We start from the raw sequence: 25,231 nt of genomic DNA, 5'->3' as shown, positions 1-25,231 counted from the left end.
TTTTTAAGCAAAGGAGTGGCATGATGAGATCTCTCTTTTAGGAAGATAATTCTGAGCAATGTGATGGGTGGAGGGAGTGGGGCAAGGCTGTTGTAGACTAAAACTAGTCAGGGGAGATGATGAACCAGAGTGGAAGGGAGAAGGGCCAGGCTGAAGAGCCATTTCTAGGGCAAAATTGACTGGACTTGGGAAGGTTGATGGATGACTGACATTTCGGATGTAAGAAGCTAAAGTATTTCTTCTTCCATTTTTTCCCCACACTCCTCCTGCTTTCCCCAGATGAACTAACTTCACACTCCCCCTTCCACTTTCTTATGTAAAAAAAAGTAATAAGCACCTAAGACATTTTCTGATATCCTTAAGGTTCAAATACAGGCCGTGCTCACCAGCTACCACCTCCCCACCCCTCAGTTCTATCACTACTTTCTAAGCTCACTCTTCACCCATTTCAAGATTTAACGATTTCTATTAGACTCATGAATCACTTTTGTTAAAGGGTCATGACCAGAAGGTAATGAGATCTGTATTGTTACCTATCTAAAGTGCTTTTGGAACTGAAAGGTAAGTGGTCTGCATGGAATTAAAACTACTGTATTAAAGTATACTAACAGAAAGACAAGTTTAGAAAAGTATTAAAGAAGGCCAGAAAGAGTGAGATATACCATATTCTAGGTGAGAAAAACCATCATCAATTTCTCTGAAAATTGTCTGTAAATTTAACTCCATATCAAAATAATAAAGAATTTTTTGCACACAAAGATAATCTAATAATTTGAATAAAAGTCAAATCCAAGGGTCATCTTTTATCCTCTTGTACTGTCCTCTATCTAATCTTTTTCCAAGTCCTGGCATTCTGCCTCCAAAATACATTAACCCATTGCGTTATTTTTTTCTCTATTTCTCCATCTTCAGTGACACTGTGGTCCCAATCCACCATTCTCTCTCACCTGGCCTGTTGTGATAGTCTCTTACCATCACCTCTTCTTCATTGCTCTCCTTGCTTCCCTCCTGGCCTTCTAGCCTCTTCGCCACACAGGAACCAGAGTGGTCTTTTCAAATGTAAGTCAGTTCTTGTCACTCCCTGCTTAAAGCCCTTCAAGCAGCTTCCAAATGTGATGCGAATAAAATCCCATTTTTTCACCTTGGCCTACTAGAATCCACATGATCTGATCTATACCCACCTCTCTAACCTCAACACATACCACATGTTATCACTCTCCAACTCTTTCTCTATCCTAGAGCCAAATTAGCCCTCTTTCTACCCTCCAGCAAGCACATTCCCACCTCAGAGCCTTTGTTCATGCTGCTGCTTCTGTCTGGAGAAACCTTCCTTTGCTTCTGTATGACTGACACCATCCTGCCATCCTCAGCTTGGGCTTCTTTTTAAGAAGTCCCCACTCCAACCCACATCACCCTTTATCATATTACCCTGCTTAATTTTTTTTTTTTTAAGTAACTCATACTGCTATCCAAAATTCATTTATTTTATTTGACTATCTCTTCTGTCTAAAGTACAAATCACTTAAGGAGGTTCTTGTCTTCTTCACTGTCTTATTCTTATCACTGAGAACAGTGCCTGGCACATAAAAGGTGCTCAATAAATATTTGTTGAGTGAACAAATGAATGCCTGTAGGATGAAAGAGAATGTCTTAATTTTGACGGGAACTGGCAAAATGCTGTCTAGAAAAGTTGTGTCAACTTCCCTGCCAACCATGTAGAATAGTACTCTATACTTTATACATCATCCCGATACTAGGCTTATTTATCTTTTTAAATTTGCAGGGCTCGTGTGTTGTATCATTTCTGTAGTTGAAAACGTAGTTAAAAATGTCTATGGTTTCTGACAAGGGGGCCAGTTCCTTAGATAGCAGTGCTGCCTAAAGCGAAAGTGTCCGGAGGCTCCCTTACTGTAACCGACAGTTTTCGGACTTCGGCGCCTTTTGTCCTGACCACGTGTTCTTTAAGCGCCACCAGCCCTCCCGGCCCACCCGCCAGCCGCTCCCACCCCCGGAACTAAACGCGGCGCCCCCGCACCAGCCTTCCACCCCGCGCATGCTCCCTCCTAGCCAGATCCTGGAGTCCAACGTTCGTTCGCCCAATGCGCAGGGGTATAGCCCCCTCCCCACGTCCCTTCCGAACGCGGCGTCAGGCGCAGTGTGTTTGCGTCATCGCGCCACGCCACCATTAGAGCCCCGGTGAAGATGGCGGCAGCCGTTCTCAGTGGGCCCTCTGCGGGCTCCGCGGCTGGGGTTCCTGGCGGGACCGGGGGTCTTTCGGCGGTGGGCTCGGTCCCGCGTCTCCGCCTGCTGCTGCTAGAGAGCGTGTCCGGGTTGCTGCAGCCGCGAGCGGGGTCTGCCATTGCTCCTGTGCATCACCATGTCCGCTCGGCCTCACATTTACCCGGGCTCATGTGTCTGTTGCGGCTGCATGGGACGGTGGGCGGGGCCCAGGTGAGTCTGTGGCCTGCGTGCCTGCGGCCCTGTTGGAAGGTTGGCACAACACCTGTGCGTCAGGTTCACGGTGAACTGTAGCTGCAGTAGGGAGGTGGAGGGAAGGAGAGATGGGGGCACGGAGTATCCGGGTATCAGTCTGGTCGAGATTCACGCATTTCTTCTTTATCAGCCACGGGTAGGAACTCAGAAGAAAGGATGGGCCTCATTTCTCTATTGCTGGCCTATCGGTAGTCACACACGAATGGGTTCGATTCCAGGTCCGGTCACTCACTAGATCTATGATCTTTAGCTTCTTTTCCCTCCGGAGGTATCGCTTTTTGGATACTGAGTGAACGCACGTATTCAACAAATATTTACAGAGCTCTTACTGAAAGCCAAGTGCTGAGAGTCAGGTGCTGGATGCTTGTTACTTGCAGATACAATGGTGTTGAACAAAATGTTATAAAACACTATGAGCATTGTATAGTAGGGACCACTAACCTAATTTGGAGAGTTGCGGACATTTACCTGAGGTACTGGAGTTTAAGATGAGGCTCTCCCCCCCCCCCCCAAAGATGAGTAGTGTTTGGGTAGGGAAAGAAAATGAGAGGAACGGTTCAGTCAGTGGAAAGGTCGTGGGAAGACCCTTTGGTAGGAAGGAACTGAAAAGAAGGGCATTGTGCTTAGAGGTGGAAGGGAAGAGAGTGGGTGCCATGAGGCTGGTGAAGTGGGTAAGTAGTGGACAGGTCGCGCAGAGCTTAATAGATTGGCTTAGCAGGGTTCTTTCATTTATACTAAGAGTAGAATCTTACACCCATTCAGTTTTGCAAGCTAGAAACCCAGGTATTATCCGTCCTAAACACTTTCTTCTTGCTCACACACTTCCATATGCAGCTTTCTCAAGTGCTGTTGATTTTATCCTCTGAGTAGTTTTAGATCCGTCCACTCATTGCTGTATCTTTGTCATTGACCCCATCCTAGCTTGAACCCCCATCTTGCCCAAGTGAAGGTACTAATTCTATGAAGATATAACATGTCTAAGTAAGTGCTCCTTTAATATCTCTTGCCCTCCATCCTCTCAACACTCCCCCAGATTCCACCCATCCTTGAAGATCTACGAGTATGTGCCTGAGGTCCTTCTTGTCCAGGCTTTGTTACTGAGACCTTCCGTGCTCCATGTTTCCTTCCGGGAAGAGGGTTGTCACAACTACTGGGTGGTTCAGTTAGCCCCAAATTTATGAGTGATGACCTCGTTATTTATATTAACATCACTCCTCATTGTTGAGGGTGACAAAACTGTGCCTCTGTAGTCTCAGCCCAGTTTCAGAAGCAAGAGCTAATTATATATTTTCTCTTCCTTCTAAATCTTCCTCTTCTGATTCATGTGGTTCCTAAATATTTCTTAAATATTATCTATTCTGCCTGTAAATGTGTGATTTCTTTCATCATCTCTTTGGAGTCTTCCTCAAGGTGAACTACATGAACTTAATGTCTTGCTTATTTTCTCCAAGGGTCTAAAAGTCTAGTAGAATTTTGAGTAAAGAAGCTAAGGTGATGTGCGAAACTAGACTCCCCTTTAATGTTACCTCTACCACATTTTTGGGTATATCCTGCCTTGAATTTTTTTCTACCTGCGTCTCTTGTATTTGGTCCTCAATACATGGAACTGTATAGTTTTTGCTTCCCCATAGATTTGCATTCAATAAACATTTATTGAGTATCTGTTATGTGTTACTACCTACTATTCCTCATCTCTAGGTAGATACATAAGACATAGTCTTTTCCCTCAGAGAATTTCTAGTTTAGATGAGTAATGAAGGTAAGTAAATATCTTGGAGCTTGAGAGAAAAAGAGGTCCATTGATTGATTGGTCCATCCATCTAGGCTTAATCACCAACTTTGCTTTCCCACAGGTACTACACACTCAAGTTCCAAAACGCAGCTACCTCAGCACAGTTCACAGTTTCTGGCTTGGTTTATAGCAACAACCTCCTAACTGGTTTCCTCGCCTTCACTCTTTGCTCTTTTTAATCTATTTCCCACACAGCAGCTAGAGTGAGGTTTCTGAAGGAAAATTCTGATCATGTTTGCCGCCTTTTAATTTTAAAATCCTTCAATACTTGGGCTTTCTTGCCTCTGGGCCTTTATATTTACTGTTCTGGTTGGAATTGCTTCCTGTGCTGCCTGCCTCCAAAAATCTTCAATTCTCTGCTTATTTGTCTCTGCCTTCGGGAAACCTTTCCAAATCAGCTATGATTAACTGCTCTTTACTGCACCATATTGAAAGTATCTATTCATTTTATGTGTACATACAGCCTCCCTCCTCCACAGCCACACAACTTGGCTTTGATTTGATTTGTGTGTAACTAGAAGAAAAACTTACGGAAAATTTCAGCTGATACAAAAGTAGAGAAAATAGTATTTTGAACCACCCCAGCCACACTATCACCCAGATTTAACAATGAACATTTTACCAGGCTTGTTTCATCCCACCTCTGCTTTTATTTTTTCCCCTGTAGCATTTTAAAGCAAATCCAGATCTCATTTCCCCTATAACTGCATGTGCTTTGAGGGATGGAGTGTCTTGTTCTCCCTTGTATCTCGGGCTTTGTACTGTCCCATTCTCCAGCCAGTAGCCAGTGATCTTTTAAAAAATATCAATAAGATTGCAGCATTTTCCTGCTTAAAACCATACAGTAACTTAGCACTGCACCAGGGCCTACATAATGTGGCCTGTATTTACCTCTTGACCTCCTCTCATATGACTCCCTGCCTGTCTTAACTGTACTCGTCACCCAAGCTAATCTCTTGAGCGTGCCGAGGCCACTGCTCGTTAGTTCCTTTACTCTTTGCTGGGAAACTCATGGGAAGGTGAGCTCATTTATATTTCAACTTACATGTCACCATTTCAGAGAAGTCTTTTCTGACCACCCCTTCTTAAAATAAAACTATTTCCTATTCCAGTTCATTCTCTTTCACATTACCGTTTTGTTTCTTTCTTAGCATTTATCACTATTTGAAAGAAATTAACTCATTTATTATCTGTCGTGTTCTGTCTTCCCTTTCTTATTCAGTTTAAATTCCATTACAATCACTTCCTTATCCCTCTCCCTTCATTGAACTTGCCGGGCAATACCCTGTCTGTGTTAAATCCAACTCTGTTCATTCTTGCTTGCACCTGCACAGCTCAGTATAGCTTGAGAAAAACATGTATCCTTGCTGACTGGTCTCACTTTAAATTCATGGCCATCATCACCTCTGGTGGACCCTTAATGTTGCCTAGCAATCCTGTTACATCTCCATTTTCCCAGAAACCTCTGGTTACTTCTCTCCATCCTTGCTCTTAGCTGATGACCTCACTTCCCATTTCACTGAGAAAGTAGAAACAGTAAGATGGAAATTCCCATAGGCTTCCACCACCTTATCTGCCAGCTTTACTGCATCCGTGTCCATGTGCTCTGTGTTCTCTCCCATTACGAGGGATGAACGGATCCATGCTACGATCTAAGGTCATCCTTCTGCTCGTGCCCCAGGTCTGTCCCGTCTCTTTACACAAGTTCATTGCTTCAGTAGTTCTCCGCCACTTTTCCATCATCAGATTTTCCCTCTCTTTTGGGTCATTTTTATCAGCATACAGCTCAAAGCTGCTTTAAAAAAATCCCACTCTGGCTCCTGCCCCATTTCTTTATGGAGAAACTTGCTGTCTTTGATTCTTGTTTGTACTTGCTGCCTTTGCTTATTCTCCCATATTTTTTTAAATAACATTACTTTGAAATAATTTAAAATTTATAGAATATTTGAAAGAATAGTTTAAAGAATTCCTGTATACCGTTCACTCACTTTCCCCAAATGTTAACATTTTAAGTGCATTATTTATTTTATCATTCTCTGTATATATTTTTTCTGGGTCCATGTAGCAGTAAGTTGCAGACATAATGCCTTTTACCTCTAAATACTTCAGTGTGTATTTCCTTAAAAATAGGACATTTTAAATCAGAAAATTAACATTGATGCAATACATGATTTAATCTGTAGATCTTATTTAAGTTTTGTAAATTGTCCTAAAAGTGTCTTTTATAGCAAAAGAAAAATTTCTAGTCCAGGATTCAATGTGAAAATCACACATTGCATTTATTTGTCATGTCTGTTTAGTCTTTAATCTGAAGTAATTCCTCAGTGTTTGTCTTATGATCTTGACATTTTTCAAGAGTACAGGATAGTTATTTTATAGGATGTCCCTCAGTTTGGTTTGTTTGTTGTTTCCTGTTGATTCAGGTTGTACATTTTTGGCAGTAACACTAGAGAAATGACATTCTTGGTACCTCATTTTAGGAGGCACATGATGTCTCTTTGTCCCATTAGTGGTGATGTTAACTTTGATAACTGGCATAAGTTGGTATCTGCCAGGTTTCTTCATTGTAAAGTTAGAATTTTTCCATTTTAATTAATAAATGCTCTGTAGTGAGATATATAAAATGTCTTACGTTTTGTCAACTTTTCACCCAGTTCTTTTAGCATCCATTAAAGATTGTTTCTTCCTTGAATGACTTATACTATAATGGTTGTCCTATAGAACTCATTCCAGTTAGGCTTTCAACTTAACCATTCACCCAAACACCCCTTTGTTGGGTCATGTGGTAATTCTTGAAGATCATCAGTGAGCATCCAAATATTAAATTCAAAGGTCAAATTTGGGTCCTCATATTACCTGACCTATCTGTAGCATTATAGAGCTGGTCACTCCTTCCTTGCAAAATTTTCTTCACTTGCCTTGTGTGATACCACTCTCTCTTGATTCTCCTCTTACCAGTCTCCCTTGGCCTTTTGGTCATTTTTTTTTAAAATTTATTGGGGTGACAATTGTTAGTGAAATTACATAGATTTCAGGTGTGCAATTCTGTATTACATCATCTATAAATCCCATTGTGTGTTCACCACCTAGAGTCAGTTCTCCTTCCATCACCATATATTTGATCCCCCTTACCCTCATCTCCCACCTCCAGGCCTTTTGGTCTTTGCTGGTTCCTCCTCACTTCTTTGACTGCTAAATGTTTGCGTGCCTAAAAATCCAGTTCTTGTAGTGCTTTTTTTCACTCCCTTGGTGAGCTGATTGAACTTCGTGACTGACAACTCCCAAATTCATACTCTAACCAGGATTTCTCTTATCGCCAGACTCATTTACCCAACATTTATTTGGCCTCTACATTTTAATGTTAAGTAGACATCCCAGATTTAACATAACTGAAACTGAATTCCTGATTCTCACCCCCAAAACTTGCTCTTCCTGCAGTATTCCTCTTCTTAGTAAATGTTAATTGCTGAAGTGAGAAACCTTGTTATCCTTGCCTCTATCTCACACCCATATCCAGTTTTTGGGCTCTACCTTTACAATATATACACAGAATTTGATGCTTTGTATCCCCACTATTACCATGCTCTTTTAGCTGCATCGTCTCTTTCCTGGATTATTACAACAGCCTGTTACAATTCTGTCTGCTTCTGCCTTCTCAAGAAGGCAAGTCAAGTGTTGTTGACGTGTTTTAAAAAATAAATCGTGGGGGTGGCCAGTTAGCTCAGTTGGTTAGAGTACGGTGCTCATAACACCAGGGTTGCCCGTTCAATCTCTGCGTGGGCCACTGTGAGCTGCGCCCTCCACAACTAGATTGAAACAACTACTTGACTTGGAGCTGACGGGTCCTGCAAAAACACACTTAAATAAATAAAAGTTTAAAAATCAATCAATCAATCAATCAATCATAAGTCAAACAGTACCTTTGCCCCATTCCCCTCTCCCCCCATGACTTTTATTCAGAGTAAAAGTCAACAGTTGCCTATACAGCTCCACAAGGTCTGGCCCTGCTACTGGAACCTTCATTTTTGTTACTCCCCTCTCCCTATCTTACTTTTCTCCAGTGACAATTCACCTCCTTGTCAGTCTTCAGATATGCCAAGTGTGCTGTCATCTCACAGCCTTTGCTCTTTTTCTCTCTGCCTAGAACAATCTTTTCTTCAGTATGTCTTTAAAAAAAAAGTTTTATTAAATGTAATTCACTACCATACAATTCACCCATTTAAAGTATACAATTCAGTGATTTTTAAGTATATTTGTGGAGTTGTGCAACCATCACTATGATCAGTTTTGGAACGTTTTCATCACTCCAAAAGGAAACTACTCATTGGTAGTCACTCCCCATTTCCCCTCACCCCCTCTCTGCCCTTCAGACTTAAGTGACCATTGATCTACTTTTTGTCTCTATAGGTTTGACCATTTCATATAAATGAATCATACAATATGAGGCCTTTTGGGTCTGGCTTCTTTCACTTAGCTAAGGTTCATCCATGTCTCAGAACGTCATTCTTTTTATGTCTGAATATTTCATTGTATGAATGTACTAAATTCTGTTTATCCAGTCATCAGTTGATGGACATTGGGGTTGTTTCCCCTTTTTGGCTATTATGAATAATGCTGCTCTGAGTGTTTGTATACAAGTTCTTGTGAGAATGTGTTTTCATTTCTCTTGGGCATATTCCTAGGGTGGAATTGCTGGGTCATATGGGTAACTATTTATAACCTTTTGAGAACTGCTAGACTGACTATTTTCTTTTCTTTTTTTTCTTTTTTTTAAAAGATTTTTATTGGGGAAGGACTTCATTTTCCCCAAGGATTTTACAGGACTTAATTGGGGAACTGTGTGTACTTCCAGGCTTTTTTTTCCAAGTCAAGTTGTTGTCCTTTCAGTCTTAGTTGTGGAGGGCGCAGCTCAGCTCCAGGTCCAGTTGCCGTTGCTAGTTGCAGGGGCCGCAGCCCACCATCCCTTGCAGGAGTCGAACCAGCAACCTTGTGGTTGAGAGGATGCGCTCCAACCAACTGAGCCATCTGGGAGGCAGCTCAGCTCAAGGTGCTGTGTTCAATCTTAGTTTCAGGGGGCGCTGCCCACCATCCCTTGCGGGACTCGAGGAGTTGAACTGGCAACCTTAGACTGACTATTTTCCAAATAAGCTGCATCATTTTACGTTCTAATTAGCAGTGTATGAGGGTATCAGTGTTTCTTGCTCTCACTTTGCTTTAGGTCTCTGCTCCAGTGGCCTTTTTAGAGAGGGCTTTTATGCCCACTGTACATACAGTATTGTCTCCCTTATTCCAGCCGTTCCTTCCTTTCCTTAGTCTGCTTTATTCTTTCCCAAGGCACTTCGCACCATCCAACATGCTATTTATATTTGGCCATTTGCTTATTTTTTGTCTCCTCTAACTAGAATATAAGCTCCCCAGCATTTGAAACAATGTTTCACACAAAGTAGATGTTAAATAAATACTTTTTGAGTAAATGAACATTTCCCTTCATGAGAGCAGAGACCTTATTTATTTTATTTATCTCTGTGTTCCTTCACTTGACTCAGTACATGGTATTTATTTGTTGGAAGAATGAGTCAGTGCCGTTGGGGTGATACAGAGTCCCTGGGAGGAGTCTGACCACTCAGTGGATGGGGAGGTTTCTTGTGGGAGGGCTGAGGAGGAAACCACTTTTGGGGCTCTCAGAATGTGAGAAGAGAGGGTTGGAAGGAGGCTCTGATTAGCTAGGTCTACGTTGGCATTCTTCACAGCTCTGCGGCAGCCAGGGACAGGAGGAGGGGGTTTGTGTGGGGGTGAAGGAGGAAGGGTAACAGATGAGTCCATTCCGTGTCCATTCAGCAAGCATACGTGGAAGACTCCTCTGTGCTAGGTGCTGCTCAGGGATGCACAGGTGAAACAGACCTGTCTTTGAGGTCTGCTAGCTGGGATAGGTTGGGCTGTCCTCTGTATAGCACTAATTTGTTGGGTGGGAAGTGGGAGAGGGGGTCAGGCGAGACGTAACATAAGGAAAGCCTGTGGAACAGGCAGTGTGTCTGCCACCTCCTGAAAATAGGGCAAAGGCTGAAGGCCTCAAGAGGAATGGTCTTTTGGCCTCAAAGGAGGTGTGACTTCAGAAAAGGCTTCATCGTCTTGGGACAGGGAAGGGTTTGGAGAAATTCTGCATCTTTAGCATCCTGTTCCTGACTTTGCTTCCCTGTTTTCTTTCCTCCAGAACCTTTCAGCTGTTGGGGCGTTAGTGGGTCTCAGTAATGCACGTCTCGGTTCTATCAAAACTCGGTAAGTTTTTAACCATTTATTTGTCCAGGGGGACGTTCCCTTAGGAAGTGATCTATACATCTGTCCATCCATTTTCACCACCCCATAGATTCAAGAGATTTCTCCATTCTCAAGAGGCTGAAGAGTCATTCTTTTCATAAGCTTGCTTGAGTTGAAGCAAGCTTCCAGCTCCTATTCCAGCTCCCAAGTCTCCCATGCTCCACCTGGGATTACCCCTGTTCCCTTCTTTCCTTGCTGCTGGCACCTCACGCCAAGTCCTCCAAGTATTTCAGGAGTTAGAAACCGCCGTGACCTGGAGGTGAAGGCTTGTTATAGTCCAGTGAGAGGAAAAGAGTCGTAGGTAGCTTTCTCTGAAGTCGAGCCTCTACCCACTTGTTGTCACTCACTTCTTTTTATGAGGTTTGATGGCCTCTGTCTGCTGTCCCTGCTGGTGGGGGAGAGCTCCACGGAGATGTTCCAGCAGCACTGTGTCTCGTGGCTCCGGAGCATTCAGCAGGTCTTGCAGGTAAGGATTTAGCGGCTACCCCTCCCCCCCAACCATCCCTTATTCTCCATTCTGGATGTGGTATATTCTGCGGCTTGGACATTTAACTGAGGACAGAATAATTAGAAGCAGTTTCCTGATAGCAGGGAGGATAAGCTTCAAATAGAAATCCTTTTCAACTTTTTGATATTTTTATCTACTGGGTTATTTTAACTCACTTTCACACACTGTAACCTCTGACTGTTTCACTTCTCGTTAGCTTTTCTAACGAGTGACATCTCTAAAGTTCCTTTTTCTAGCTGTTTGATTTATATATTTTTGCCTACTTCTTTTTTTTTAACATTTTAACTATTTTTTTTTTTTTTTTTTTTTTTTACTTTTACATTCTTTGATGACCTCTCCATTTAGTTCTTCAACAAGAACATTCTGAGGACATGTGCTAAGTTCTGGGGAGTCAGTGGTAAGATGGACTTGGACCCTGCTTTCATGGTGCTTAGAGTCTAGCGCATGGGTTGGGAAACTTTCTATGAAGTAAATGTTTACAGATAGTAAATGTTTTAGATTTTGTGAACCATATATGGTTTCTATTGCATATTATTTTCTTTGTTAGTTTTCCAGCCCTTTAAACATGTAGCTTGTAGGCCATGCAAAAACAGGCACCCACAGACCATAGTTTGCTGATCCCTATTGTAGTGGAAGAGGCTTTAATTGAATTATTATACAGATGAGTGTGAAATGATAAACCGAGGTAGGTGCTATGGAGGTAAAGAATATAGTCGTCTGAGAACATGTAACGGGAGACTCTGACCCAGACTGGAGTGGTGTGGGTGGCGGTGAGCAGGGTCCGTGTTTCAGAGAGGGCTTTTCTGAACTGATGAGTAGGAATAAAGTGGGCTAAGAAAGTGTTCTAAGTGTGCAAAAGCCCCAAGAGAAGAGGAGTTTGGCCCATTTGAAGAATGGTAAGCATGCTCTTGCGGCTGGGGCTGATGGCAGGTGACCTGGGAGGTAGATGGATGGGACCATCTGTGGTGTGGTAGGCATGTTAAGAAGTTTGGTTTTTATTCTTGAAACTGGGAGAATTCATGGAAGGTTTTAAGTAGGGGTGAGGAAGAGGCGGTGGTGGTGGGGACATGATCAAGTTTTCATTTGAAAATACCACTCTGGCTGCTCTGTGGAGAAAGGACTAAAGAGGAGCCAGAATGGAAGCAGAAAGACCACACAGAAGGCTGCTGAAGGAATCTAGGGACAGGCACAGTAGCTTGTATTCGGGTGGTGGTAGCAGAAATGAGAAGTAGATGAGTGTGAGGGAGATTTAGAGGCCAAGCGGACAGGTCCTGATGCTGGAGTGCGGGCAGGGAGAGGACGTGTCCAGGAGGACTTCTGGATTCAGAACATTGGGAGACAGCCAGGGTCAGAGGCGAGGGGTACAAATACCACAAGCGTAGCCTTGGGAATTCAGTAGAAGCCCCCTTCGTAAGCATACCCCTGATCCGGTGTGAGCGGAAGTGGCCAGGTGTCTCAGAGTATTAACCTTGAGGGTTCAGTGGGTGGGGGGACTTTAGTCAGTACGTTTATAAAGGGGAAGCGTCTTCAGCATTTAGATGACAGTTGGAGGTGAGGATGAGGACAGGATGATCAAGATGAGTCCTTATACGGACTGGATTTTGAGGCACTCCGCCTTTAACGGTCAGATAGAGGACAGTGAGCTTACCGAGGAAAACGAGACAGAGCAGCAGAAGGGAGACAACGAGGCTTGTGGGTTGGATGGACTCCACGGGAAGAGGGAGAAGTCCTTTCTGTTTATGCCCCTCTGAGGTGGAACAAGACGAGGACTGAAAATTGTTTATCAGATTCAGCAACTCAAACGGTTATAGGACTGTAGTCAAAGTGTTTTTGGTGGAGCAGTCTGCGCTGAGGTCAGATTGCCTGGAATGAGAAGTGAGTGGGAGGAGGAATGGAAATAGGGAAGATAGGCAATCCTTTCCAGATGTTTGGCTCGACTGGTAAGGAAGAGAAATAACAGGAAGAGTGGAGCATGGGCTTGCAAGAAGGATTTCAAGATGGGAGAGACTTGAGCATAAATGTCATAAATGTCAGTGGGAAGAATCCATTTAAGAGAGACTGGAGAGGGGCCTAGTTAATGGTGTAGGGTTCTGAGAAGAAGGGAGGGGATTGTCTCTAAAGCACAGTGGAGGGATTGTCTTGGATAGAAGAGGACCTACCTCCTCTAGTGTGACAGGAGGCGGGAAGAAGGTGGGTGAGGATGAAGATAGTGTTCAGTTTGGTAGTGGGAAGCTGAGGGAGTGCCCGTCTTTGGGCTTCAGTTTTCTCTGAAGCTGTAGGTTAGGTTATGCAGAGATGACAGTGGTGGGAGAAGGTTTGAGTAGCATGGAGAGTTAACCAGAGAGGAGAGCAGTAGGATCACTGGACGGCGTTGAGGACCCATTTGTAGTCGGTAGGCCCACCTAGTCTTACTTTCTTAATAAGCATTCTTATTTGTCTCTTTGACATACGGCCGCCGCTGGTCTAGCAGGGGATAAGTGCTGAATGCTTTTTCCTTAGATATATGGTAATTTTCCGAAGTTTTTCTAAATCTGAACCTTTTTTCTCTGTGAGTTCAAGGGTAGGTTTCAGCCAGCTTGGAGAGATGGAGTAGTTTAGTTGTGGCTGAGACTTTTTTTTTTCAGTCTGAGAGTACGCTTCTCCATTCCATTCTAGGGAAATAGAGTATGGGGGAGTCCAGCTCTTGAGCTCTTCCAGTTAGATCTTTAAGGTGTGGCTTTGTTACTGTCTCCCCCCCAATCAGGTTCCTAGGACCCCCGAGATCCCCTAATACTAAAATGTAAACACATGTCCTTTCTGTAGGCAGATACGTTACTTATGGATACTCCATATCTTTAATGCACTCTACTCCTAGTGGATCTGAGGGTAATATTGACATTACTGAGGTGTTTCTCAGAAACCCCATGTTGTCATACCTCTCATTCCTCCTCCTCTTGGTGACCATGAGAGTGAGATTGGAAGGCTGACGTGTTGTTGCTCTTTAGTCCCAGGACCCACCCCCCACAATGGAGCTGGCTGTGGCTGTTCTGAGGGACCTGCTTCGATATGCAGCCCAACTCCCTACACTCTTCCGGGACATCTCTATGAACCACCTCCCTGGCCTTCTCACCTCTCTGCTGGGCCTCCGACCAGAGGTGAGACACCTCCCCAGCCCCCACCCCTGGGCCCCTCGCAGTGCCTGCCTCCCTCAGACACTGGGATTAAAGAATGTGATGGGAAGTGGTTGGGGAATAGGATCCAAGAAGTGAGAAGAGGGGAAAGCCAAGAGAAAATGTATGGAGGAGGGGCCTCGAGGGGTGGTAGGGTGTAGATGGAGTCTCGGGGGGCAGTGGGCTCTTACCTCTTCCTTTCTGTTTTTCCCACAGTGTGAGCTCTCGGCACTGGAGGGAATGAAGGCGTGTATGACCTATTTTCCTCGGGCTTGTGGGTCTCTCAAAGTAAGTATCCATGGAAATTCTTCTTCCCGCCAACATAAGCCTTTTAGCTGTCTTGATTCAGATTCTGTTGCTGAGACTTCCAAGCACCTGTCTTCTGATTGTTCTATCGCCAGTGTCCACAGCTATAATTATACCAACTTGTAGCACTTTCTGTGCATTATCTTATTTAATCCTCACAGGTGAAGAAATTGAAATTAAATCACTTGCCTGAGATCCATAGAGACAGAAACCAAACCTGATGCCAAAGCCCAGGCTCTTAACCAGGGCTCTTTCCTCTTTCTGCCCTGCCTTCTCTGCACCTCTAGAGACCGTACAGCGAGCCCTATTAGGTCAGCAGGTACAGCAGAGCCTTATTAGGTCAGCAGGTAGGGTGTATGTGGGTCAGGTGAGGGAGGAGGTCAGGGAAAGAATTAGTTGTTTTCAAGGAGATATGATAACAGATACGAATGGTTAAATTCTGCCAAGGTAGTAACACTTAAATAGGGCCCCTTGTAATTGGCACATCTGTTGTTTGTAATATAACTAGTACCTAAGAATAAATAGGCATTCTCCCGTAGATTAAGTTTTCTCTTGTTTTGTTATACTCATCATTGCTTGACAAACCATTGGGCATCCCCTTGCTCAGATGGAAGCAAATCTACACAGAGAACTGGAATTAGTGACAAATTAGTAATTTTTTTGTATAACTGATGTGGTTAACTGTATGGGCCATTTGCGATTCAAATTGTCTTGGAAGTGAGATTGCATGGTTCTATGATTAAATCAAGAAAGGAAAAGGGAACTGGTATTTAGTAGGTATCCACAATGTGACAGGCACCCTTCTGACTGAGACATGTCATTTTGTTGTTATAGTAAATTGTGTGGAGTTGGTGTCACCGAACTATACAGAGAAAACAGGCCCAGAGGGGTTTAACTAACGTAACCCAAGGTTGCATATCTGGTAGTTGTGAAACCAGAGTGTGGGCCAGATCTGTTTGCCCTGAAAGCCTGTGTTTTTTCCACTTAACCAAACTCCCTATAAACTTCTAAGAACATAGACAGGATTGGCAGATAGGCTTCACTAACGCCACCTCTGATCAATTGTTAGTGGCTTGAGGATTGTGAGCCAGATGCGGAGCTCTGAGCACACGTGCTGTGATCTGGGGGTGCTGTCTGCAGTGGCGCTAGTAACTGGTTACTTGCAATATCTGAAAAGTCCCCTTGCAGATGACATTTCTCAGTGAATGTGGGGTCGTGTCCTTGTTGATTCTTTGTTTTCATATGAACGCCACTAATGACAGATCATAGAAGCTTTGAATAGGCAGTGCAAGACTTTTGTTAAGAAGACATTTGGAGTAACTCATGGATTTTATGAAAGTTTAAAAAAGTTTCTTTTGTAACTAAAGTTTTACTAAGTTTAGTAAAAATTGCCTTTCTTCTAAAATGTTCATTGTGAGTGACCAGGAGAATTCATTCATAATTCACAACCTTTTGTCAGACGTGTAGCTTTTGAACTTAGGGCTCGTGTTTTGAGTATCTTTTTCAAACCAAACAACAGAGCTTTCATACGTTGTTAACAGGGTGCATATGCCTTTATTTCTCTTAAGAATGAAGTGTCATCTGGAGAATGTCCAGCTGTTCAGGATTTCGGCTTTTTCTGTTGCCAACATGTCAGTTAAGAATCTGTTTTGTACAAAGGTCCCAAGGGGCAATTTGTACTTGCAGACCAGTGCTTAGGAAACCGATAATTGCCGTTTTGGAGTGTTTATCTGTTCTCTGTACCATCCCCAGAAGCTCCCAGGACAGTTGCTCAGAATTCCTCCTCCCAAATGATCTATCTCTAGCATTCTGAGCCCGTGAAGTCTCTCCGATATAGGCTTTACCTCCTGCTTCTGGCCAAATTGATTAGGAGTTCCTTGGAAGGAGTGGAAAGACTAATCCCATTCTTGAGAAATACCCAGGACATGCCGTGTGTGTGTGTGTGTGTGTGTGTGTGTGTGCCGTACACATGCTTGCATTTGAAGTACAATGTTCAAGGGGGCCTGTGGGTCACCTGGGCGGACCTGTCGTCAGAGCCATGTCTCTGTGCTCTACTGTACTGCAGTCACATAAACACACTTCTGTTGGCCTCAGCCCAGCGTGTGGAGCCAGAGTCTCAGGAAAAGTGTGAACAGTTAGTTGGCCAAAAGGGCTGAGTGCCTCTGTAGTTGGGGCTTGGCAGCTCTCTAAGAAATCTCACCTTTGGAGAAGCTGGTGAATCAGGAGACCTGTGGGTGGTTACTGTATTCAGGTTGAAGTGTTCTGAGTTCTGCCACATCGGACATGAAAGTGCTGTCCAAGTCCCAAGGGAAATGGTTCCTGGTCTTCTCCTATCCTGGCATCCGCTAGGTAACAGTGCTCGTCTCATGGTCAGTGAGAATCCTGAAGTGTAACGTGGGCAACTAAATGGTTCCTGCCACAGGGTAGGTGGGAGGGAGTCCTTGGAGGGTTTTTCTGAACTACACACTGACAGGCTTCTGTTCCTACTTTGCCCCCGTAAGACCGCTGCCATGTGTCTGGTACCATTGCTGATTTGTCTTCTGAAAGTTTCCTTTGTGCATGCAATGCCGCTGCCCCCTAGATAGAGTCCATCCTTGCTAGGCTGGGATTTAGGGTCTCAGCCTGCTTCTCCATGGTATCTCCTGGGGCTGTAGCTTTCCACAGTGTTTCCCCCTCTCTGGTTTTATGGGGATTCTCTCCGTGCTTCTTAGCCCAGCTCGGTCCTGCCCTCCCTAGTCCTGCCTGCCAGCAGCAGTCCCTCTTGACCCTCCCTCTGTCCCCTCAGGGTACAGTGCCACTGTTGGTTGGAGGCTGTGTTTCCCGTACACCTGTCTTCCTGCCTAACTCACAATGCACTGAAGGTGAACTCCGTCTCATTACTTTGTATAGGTCTGCTTCAGTGTCTTACCCTTTTTTATGCCATGAACCCCTTCTCAGAATGTTTTTAAATTTATAAAATAAAATATGTGAAATTCTAAGGGAAACCGATTTTGTCAAAATAATGTATTTTTTAAAGTTATGATAGAGTAGTGTGTGTTTCTTCATTAATGTGTTAAATCACAAGATCTCGTAGTGGGTCTATAAACTACTGAATTTCAGATTAGTGATACATGTGAATGATGTTTCAGGTACCTGTTATAATGTGAAATAAAAGTGAGTGGTTTTTATTGGTGACAGTAGAGGTACTGCTAACACTACTGTGGCTTCTGTTGACATTTATAATTGAAAGAAACACTACATTTCACTTACAGGTGAGTGGAAATGACATCATTTCCCTCCCCACCCCCCAGCCACTTCATAGGCCCCTTTGATTCTACCCCCAAGTAAATTGTGGCCCAGTTGAAACATTCCTGGGCTGGTACCTTCACGCAGCAAGCAGAGTAAATGTCTGCTGGCTGACAGGTCACGGCTCTGAGGTGTGCTGTCTTAGTTTTGCCCTGTGGTCTGACCTTGGACTGCCCTCACCCCTCTGGCTAGTGCCTCAACTCCCAGCTTGAACCCTCGTTTCTTGTCTAAGCTGGTAGGGAGTTGGTTGTGGGGATTGCTGCTTTTCAGTACTATGTGTCCTTTTGGCTTGAGGGAGATGACCATCATTTTGCAAAATTGGCAGCAGGGAGCCCAGTGTCGGGCACAGGCCAGACCCTTTCCCCACCAAACAGGGAAGCTAAGGATGAGAGCTGACATTCAGCATGTCTTTCTACCCAAGAGAACATGTTGGCTTCCAGGCGTGCTGCCCCCTAGAGGGCTTTGCTTCCTGTGTCTGCAGTCAAGAAACAGGCCAGGGCTTAGGTTCCGCTGCTGGGAATGGACAGGGTGTATATCTGTGGCCCTTGGAGCTGACCCACCAGCTTTTCCTCTCTTTCCCCCTAACCCAGGGCAAGTTGGCCTCATTTTTCCTGTCTCGGGTGGATGCCTTGAGCCCTCAGCTCCAGCAGGTAAAGGGAAAGGAGGGGGATGGAGAGCCTGGGGATCTGAGTTGGAGCTTCACTTATGTCTCATTCTTAGCGTTTCTCTTGTTAATGCTTTTGGACCATGTTCTCACTTCCTTCCCTGTTAACACACATAAGGTGCACAAGGCATGACTTCCGTCTCCGTGTGTCCATCTGTGTCCTTCGGCTCCACTGTCCCTTTCTGTGTTCCCTAAGAGCTCTCTGTGACGGCCATCTTTCTTGGCATTGGTGGGGCTGGAGGATTCTGTGGCTGGGCTGGATTCTCATTTGACCAGCTTTCTGACCTTTCTTCTGCAGTTGGCCTGTGAGTGTTATTCCCGGGTACCCTCTCTAGGGGCTGGCTTTTCCCAGGGCCTGAAGCACACCGAGAGCTGGGAGCAGGAGCTGCACAGCCTGCTGGCCTCACTGCACAGCCTGCTAGGGGCCCTGTACGAGGGCGCAGAACCGGGTAGGGGCCACGGCTGGTAATCAGTGGCAGAGTGGTTGGGGAACATGGTGGGAGGGAAAGGAGGTTGGCCCAGAGAGGCGGGGCAGTTGATTTCTAGGCAGAATGGATTAGAATATAGACGGGTCATCCACCACAAATGAAAAAGGAGGGGATGGAAGAAAGCCCTAGAGAGTGAAGGTGGTTGTGTTTCTGTTCAGCTCCTATGCAGTATGAAGGCCCTGGAGTGGAAATGCTGCTTTCCCCCTCAGAAGATGGTGATGCCCATGTCCTTCTCCGGCTCTGGCAGAGGTTTTCTGGCCTGGCCCGCTGCCTGGGGCTCATGCTCAGGTGTGTGAGTGAATGTTGGAGGGAGCATGCGCCTGCAGTGAGGGGTTGAGACTGGGGTATCGTCTTCATCATGAGGAAGGAGACTGAGGGTGGGTGTGGAGTCACACGGGGTAACCTACGCTGAGGGTTCCCCTGCTCTGATTCTCTTTAGCTCTGAGTTTGGGGCTCCCGTGTCCGTCCCTGTGCAGGAAATCCTGGATATCGTCTGCCGGACCCTGAGCATCAGTGCCAAGAATATTGTAAGTAGAGTTTGTCCTCTGGTTATAGTCCTTCTTCAGGACCCAGGGCCACCAGGAAAGTAGTGTGGGATCTGAAGCTCCCAGAACGATTGTCATCCCTGAGCTTGTCCTGAATAGCTCCTTCCTTTTATCCAAATGCCATTATTCCCTGTGCTTCTCCCCACACACATGCAGGTCAGAGTGGATTCGCTCATGTAGTGCACGTGCTTCCCTAGGGGACAATGAACTAGAGGGTCAACTGAGTCATTGCTGGGAGGTTCAGCCATCCCTCCCCTCATCCTCCTTCCAGGGTCTTTTTTACATGATAGGGATTTGATTTTGTTGGGAGAGCTGGGGTAGGGGTTCCTTACCTGTGTGTACATACGTATTTAGTCACACACATCTACTCTCTCCATTTCTCACTCTCTGTCTCACTTTCTTCCCCCACTTCTTTCTTTTGCCAACGTTTTTGCAGAGCTTACTTGGAGATGGCCCCCTGCGGTTGCTGCTGCTGCCCTCTATCCACCTTGAAGCCTTGGACCTGCTCTCTGCGCTCATCCTCGCGTGAGTAGGACTGGGCAGCGTGGGGTGACGGGACTGGGACGTGCTGGGAATGGGGCTCACCGTTGTGTCTTCGCCCTCAGGTGTAGAGGCCGGCTTTTGCGCTTTGGTGCCCTGATCAGCCGCCTGCTTCCCCAGGTCCTCAATGCGTGGAGCATTGGTAGGGATACTTTGTCTCCAGGCCAGGAGAAGCCTTACAGGTGACCATTAAGGATGGGAATAAAGAGGAGAGGGTGGGTGAGGGGATGCAGGTGGGCTGGGAGTACTGAGGGAGGAGAGGGCAGGATCGGGCATGTTGACTCCCCTCCCCAGCTGCCCTCTGCTCACTCCACAGCGCCATGCGGACCAAGGTGTACGCGATACTAGAGCTGTGGGTGCAGGTGTGTGGCACCTCGGCAGGTGTGCTGCAGGGAGGAGCCTCAGGAGAGGCCCTGCTCACCCACCTGCTCAGTGACATCTCCCCGTCGGCTGATGCCCTTAAGGTGAGTGTGGCCTCTGCTCCTCCTCTCCTATGGCAGGACTCTCGTCCTGCACCCCTTACCCAAGTGCACCTCCTCACCAGACACCGTGTCCTGACTCTGTCCTGCCTTCATGTTTGCCTGAGAATGTGATTTTTATTTCCCTTTACCATCAGCTGCGCAGTCCCCGGGGGAGCCCTGATGGGAGTTTGCATATAGGGAAGCCCAGCGCCCCCAAGAAGCTAAAACTGGACGTGGGGGAGGCTGTGGCCCCGCCCAGCCACCGGAAAGGAGATAGCAATGCCAACAGCGATGTGTGTGCAGCTGCGCTGAGAGGTAGGTGAGGCCTCGGGGCGCTGGGATGGCCTGGGGCCATAGCCCAAACCAGTTGTTGAAGTGGAGGGCTTAGATAAAATGCGGAACCGGGTAAAAGCCTGCAGAAAGGCCAAAAGGAGCAGAAGCAGGCATGCAGCTACCAAGACTGCGGCTGGAATCTTGAATCCTGCTGATAGGTGGCGTGGCTCTGGTCATTTTCACTGCCCCCTCCCCAGACCCTCAGTTATCTTGTTTGCACATCCTCTTTACATGCCAGGTACTGTTACAGCACGGGGAGAATCCTGCCTGTGGAGTTTACATGGTCCCCTGGCAGGCTGCTCAGTGGGCTTTCCTGCTTCCAACATGCTCACTAATCTGGAAGCAAATGTATAATCGGTGGTGCAGTTGATGGGTGACTCCTTTGGGTCCCCTGTCTGTCACTGCCTGCCACCCCACCCTGTGTGAAGAGGCGAGCCAGTGCTCCCCAAGTGCACTTCTCATGTGCACTTGAGTCATCATCAGCCCTGTGCAGTAGAGGTACTTGAATGATCCCCTTTTCATAGTGGAGAAAACAAGTTTAGAGCCGCTAAGTGACTTCCGCGAGTCAGGCAGAGGCAGAGCTGGGTGCTCACCTCGGCTTGTGTGCTGAGAAGCCCTCGCTCTGTCTTGCCAGTAGCCTGCCTCTTACAAACCATTCTCCTTCCCCAGGCCTAAGCCAGACCATCCTCATGTGCGGACCTCTCATCAAGGAGGAGACTCACAGGGTCAGTGGGACCTGGCGCCCATGGAGATTGGGGTGGGTCCCCCAGAGGGCCTCCATCCTCCCTGGGAGGAGGCCCTGGACAAGGGCGGGGTAGTCTCAGTGGTGTCTCTAGGTGTGCCCTGTGTCCTTTTCAGAGGCTGCACGATCTGGTCTTGCCCCTGGTCATGGGTGTCCAGCAGGGCGAGGTCATAGGCAGCTCCCCATACACCAGCTCCCGCTGCCGCCGTGAGCTCTACCGCCTGCTGCTGGCTCTGTTGCTGGCACCTTCTCCTCGCTGCCCACCTCCTCTTACCTGTGCCCTGCAAGCCTTCTCCCTTGGCCAGAGAGAAGACAGCATTGAGGTAACTGCCGACCAGGGCTAAGTCTACCTCTTGGGTTTCAGGATTCTCATTTCTGATCCTGGCAGGCTCTCCTGTCTGGTACCATGAAACCCTGCAATGCTGATGCTCACACTTGCTTTTTCTTCCTTCCCCAGGTCTCTTCTTTCTGCTCAGAGGCCCTGGTGACCTGTGCTGCTTTGATCCATCCCCGGGTTCCTCCTCTGCAGTCCATGGGCCCCACCTGCCCCACCCCTGCTCCAGTTCCACCTCCTGAGGCCCCATCTCCATTCAGGGCCCCTCCGTTCCATCCCCCGGGCCCCATGTCCTCAGCAGGCACCATGCCCTCAGCCAGCCCCGTGCCCTCAGTGGGCCCCATGCCCTCAGTGGGCCCCATGCCCTCAGCGGGCCCCATGCCTTCAGCGGGCTCGATGCCCTCCGCAGGCCCTATGCCCCCAGCACGCCCTGGACCTCCAGCCACAACCAACCACTTAGGCCTCTCTGTCCCAGGCCTGGTGTCTGTACCGCCCCGGCTCCTTCCTGGCCCTGAGAACCACCAGGCAGGCTCAAATGAGGACCCCATCCTTGCCCCTAGTGGCACTCCTCCACCTACTATACCTCCAGATGAAACTTTTGGGGGGAGAGTGCCCAGGCCAGCCTTCGTTCACTATGATAAGGAGGAGGCGTCCGATGTGGAGATCTCCTTGGAAAGCGACTCTGATGACAGTGTGGTGATCGTGCCTGAGGGGCTTCCGCCTCTGCCGCCCCCACCCCCCTCAGGCACCACACCACCCCCTGTAGCCCCAGCTGGGCCGCCAGTAGCCTCCCCTCCTCTGCCAGCCAAGGAAGAGCCTGAAGAACTTCCTGCCACCCCGGGGCCTCTCCCTCCACCCCCACCCCCTCCTGTCCCCGGCCCTGTGACACTCCCACCACCCCAGTTGGTCCCTGAAGGGACTCCCGGTGGGGGAGGACCCCCAGCCCTGGAAGAAGATTTGACAGTTATTAATATCAATAGCAGTGATGAGGAGGAGGAAGAGGAGGAAGAAGAGGAAGAAGAGGAAGAAGAGGAGGAAGATTTTGAGGAAGAAGAGGATGAAGAAGAATATTTTGAAGAGGAAGAAGAGGAGGAAGAGTTTGAGGAGGAATTTGAGGAAGAGGAAGGTGAGCTAGAGGAAGAAGAAGAGGAGGAGGACGAGGAGGAGGAAGAAGAGTTGGAAGAGGTGGAAGAGTTGGAATTTGGCTCAGCAGTGGGGGAGGTAGAAGAAGGAGGCCCTGCACCCCCCAGCCTGCCTCCAGCCCTGCCCCCCGCTGAGTCCCCCAAGGTGCAGCCAGAGCCGGAGCCGGAGCCGGAGCCGGAGCTGGAGCCGGAGCCGGAGCCGGAGCCCGGGCTGCTATTGGAAGTGGAGGAGCCCGGGGTGGAGGAGGAGGAGCATGGGGCTGAGACGGCACCCACACTGGCCCCTGAGGTGCTCCCCTCCCAGGGGGAGCTGGAGAAGGAAGCGGGGAGCCCCCCAGCAGGGCCACCCCCTCAGGAGCTTATGGAAGAGGACCCCTGTGCTCCGCCAACCCTTCTGGAAGAGGAGACTGAAGTTGGGGGTGACAAGTTACTACCCCCACCAGAGACATCTGCAACAGAAGAAATGGAGACGGAGGAAGATGCCACAGCTCTCCAGGAAAAGGTGAGTGGGCCAGGCCGGCAGGGCAGCTAGGGGCTGTGCTGGGGGGGCCAGGAGAGGAAAGGGGTTTGTCCGCAGCCTTACCCACTCGTGTGTATGTGTGTGTGTGGGGGGCGTTTTTTAAATTATTGGGATGATTGGTCATTGTGTGTGACTTGAATCTTATGTCTTTGTCCTTAAAAGGAGCAGGATGACACAGCTGCCATGCTGGCTGACTTCATCGATTGTCCCCCTGATGACGAGAAGCCACCACCGGCCACAGAGCCTGATTCCTAGCCCTCTCCTACACCCCGCGCGCCTCGTTTTCAATAAAGTTATGTCCTTGGATATCGACTGCTGCTTCTGCCTTTTGCCACGACTGTGTCCCCAGCCAGAAGCCTCACTGTCTGGGGCTTTTCAAGGTATTCGTAGCATTCCCCGAGTGCCTCCATATCTGTCCTGTTGTCTCCACTGTCCGGAGGAGGAACCGGTGGCTTATAGGGGTAACCCTGTCCTGCTGCTCAGCAAATGAGTGCCGGTCTTTGAGAACTTTTGCCCTTTGCTCTTGCTAATGCTAAGTATGTGCAGGCTGGCCTGTGTGGTTAAGACTGTAAGGAGCAAGAAGATGTAGATTTGTCATCCAAGTGTGGGAATACACGTGTGGGAAATGTATGGGATTGAGTGTTCTTATGAGTGAACCTGGGAACACACACACAGCCTCTTGGTCTGAAAGAGCAGGCTGAGTAACTGTGATGGAAGTTTAGAAAATTAGGAAAAGGTAGACAGTTACTGAATTCTGTGAGATTTGAACCTAGGGTGTCCCAAATTAAAGGGGCATCCATAATGGGTATGGGGGTTGGGCTCCGTTCTGAGGTCCTTCCAGTGACCAGCCCAGTTCCCCCCACGCCCCACTCCCAGCCCAGTACCTCCTTGGCAGGAATTGGACAAGCTCCCCCCCGACCTTTGTACGCATGCTTAAGATTTGGGCATTTCCGAGCCACTGTCTGATCCCTTTAAGCACTTGGATTTGTTCTAGGCCGTGTTGGCACGCAAGTGTGAGCGTGAATCTAGAGGTGTGTGCCTGAGGGCATCGGAATTTGTGGGCTGGAGGGAGATGCCCCATACTTTTTTCACTCAGTCTGTTGAAGGATGAACGTAGTAAGTAAAGTGCCTTGGAAATGCAGAAAAGGGAGTGACTTCCCCACTGTGTGTTTCCTGAATGACCTCTGAGGAGTGACATTGAGCTGATTTTGGGAAACTTACTGGGGGTTTTTAAAAAATTTCCTCCTACTTGTTATTTTCAAAAATTTCAAACCTGCGCAAAAGTTGAAATAGTATGCAGTGTATATCCTTTATGTAGATGGATTAACACTTTCCCACATTAGCTTTTATCTCTGTATAATGTCTGTCTATATATAGACACGTATTTATATATGCACATATATCTAATCAATACACATCTGTGTGTCTACACATTTCTTGTGGGACTATGTAAAAAGTAAGTTGCAAACATCATGGCCCTTTACCTCTAAATTCTGCAACATTATCTTCTAAGATTAAGGACGTTTTTCTACATAATCACAATCCCACACTATAAAACCTAAAAAAAAGTCACAATAATACAATAATATTGTATATAATGTATTGTGATATTCA

General features: G+C 47.0%; 1 protein-coding gene across 3 annotated transcripts; it reads left to right on the top strand.

The window, feature by feature from the left end:
* Nucleotides 1–2,157: 2,157 nt before the first annotated feature.
* On the top strand, nt 2,158–23,923 carry PELP1 (proline, glutamate and leucine rich protein 1). Of its 3 annotated transcripts, none has more exons than XM_019715131.3 (17): nt 2,158–2,451; nt 10,497–10,561; nt 10,961–11,066; nt 14,093–14,242; nt 14,474–14,545; nt 18,439–18,498; nt 18,811–18,961; nt 19,159–19,288; nt 19,440–19,527; nt 19,982–20,070; nt 20,151–20,267; nt 20,402–20,549; nt 20,702–20,861; nt 21,549–21,604; nt 21,738–21,944; nt 22,079–23,599; nt 23,780–23,923. In XM_019715131.3, the coding sequence occupies exons 1-17, from the start codon at nt 2,203–2,205 to the stop codon at nt 23,870–23,872; spliced, it is 3,462 nt and encodes a 1,153-aa protein (XP_019570690.3). In that variant the 5' UTR covers nt 2,158–2,202; the 3' UTR covers nt 23,873–23,923. The 3 variants fall into 3 exon arrangements, with proteins under 3 accessions (XP_019570690.3, XP_019570691.3, XP_074175645.2); XM_019715132.3 differs by lacking the exon at nt 2,158–2,451 and adding an exon at nt 9,954–10,175; XM_074319544.2 differs by lacking the exons at nt 2,158–2,451; nt 10,497–10,561 and adding an exon at nt 11,454–11,505.
* The last annotated feature ends 1,308 nt before the right edge of the window (nt 23,924–25,231 follow it).

The sequence above is a fragment of the Rhinolophus sinicus genome, chromosome 12 (genome assembly GCF_057876585.1).
Source record: "Rhinolophus sinicus isolate RSI-liver-muscle chromosome 12, RSI-T2T, whole genome shotgun sequence".
Lineage (NCBI taxonomy): Eukaryota > Metazoa > Chordata > Mammalia > Chiroptera > Rhinolophidae > Rhinolophus > Rhinolophus sinicus.
This window is presented reverse-complemented; position numbering and strand designations above follow the sequence as displayed.

Coding starts and splice junctions, on each gene's coding strand:
- PELP1 (XM_019715131.3), top strand. CDS start 2,203: ATGGCGGCAGCCGTTCTCAGTGGGCCCTCTGCGGGCTCCGCGGCTGGG. Junction 20,268..20,401: donor GGCCAGGAGAAGCCTTACAG/GTGACCATTAAG, acceptor CTCACTCCACAG/CGCCATGCGGACCAAGGTGT. Junction 21,945..22,078: donor AGAGAGAAGACAGCATTGAG/GTAACTGCCGAC, acceptor TTCCTTCCCCAG/GTCTCTTCTTTCTGCTCAGA.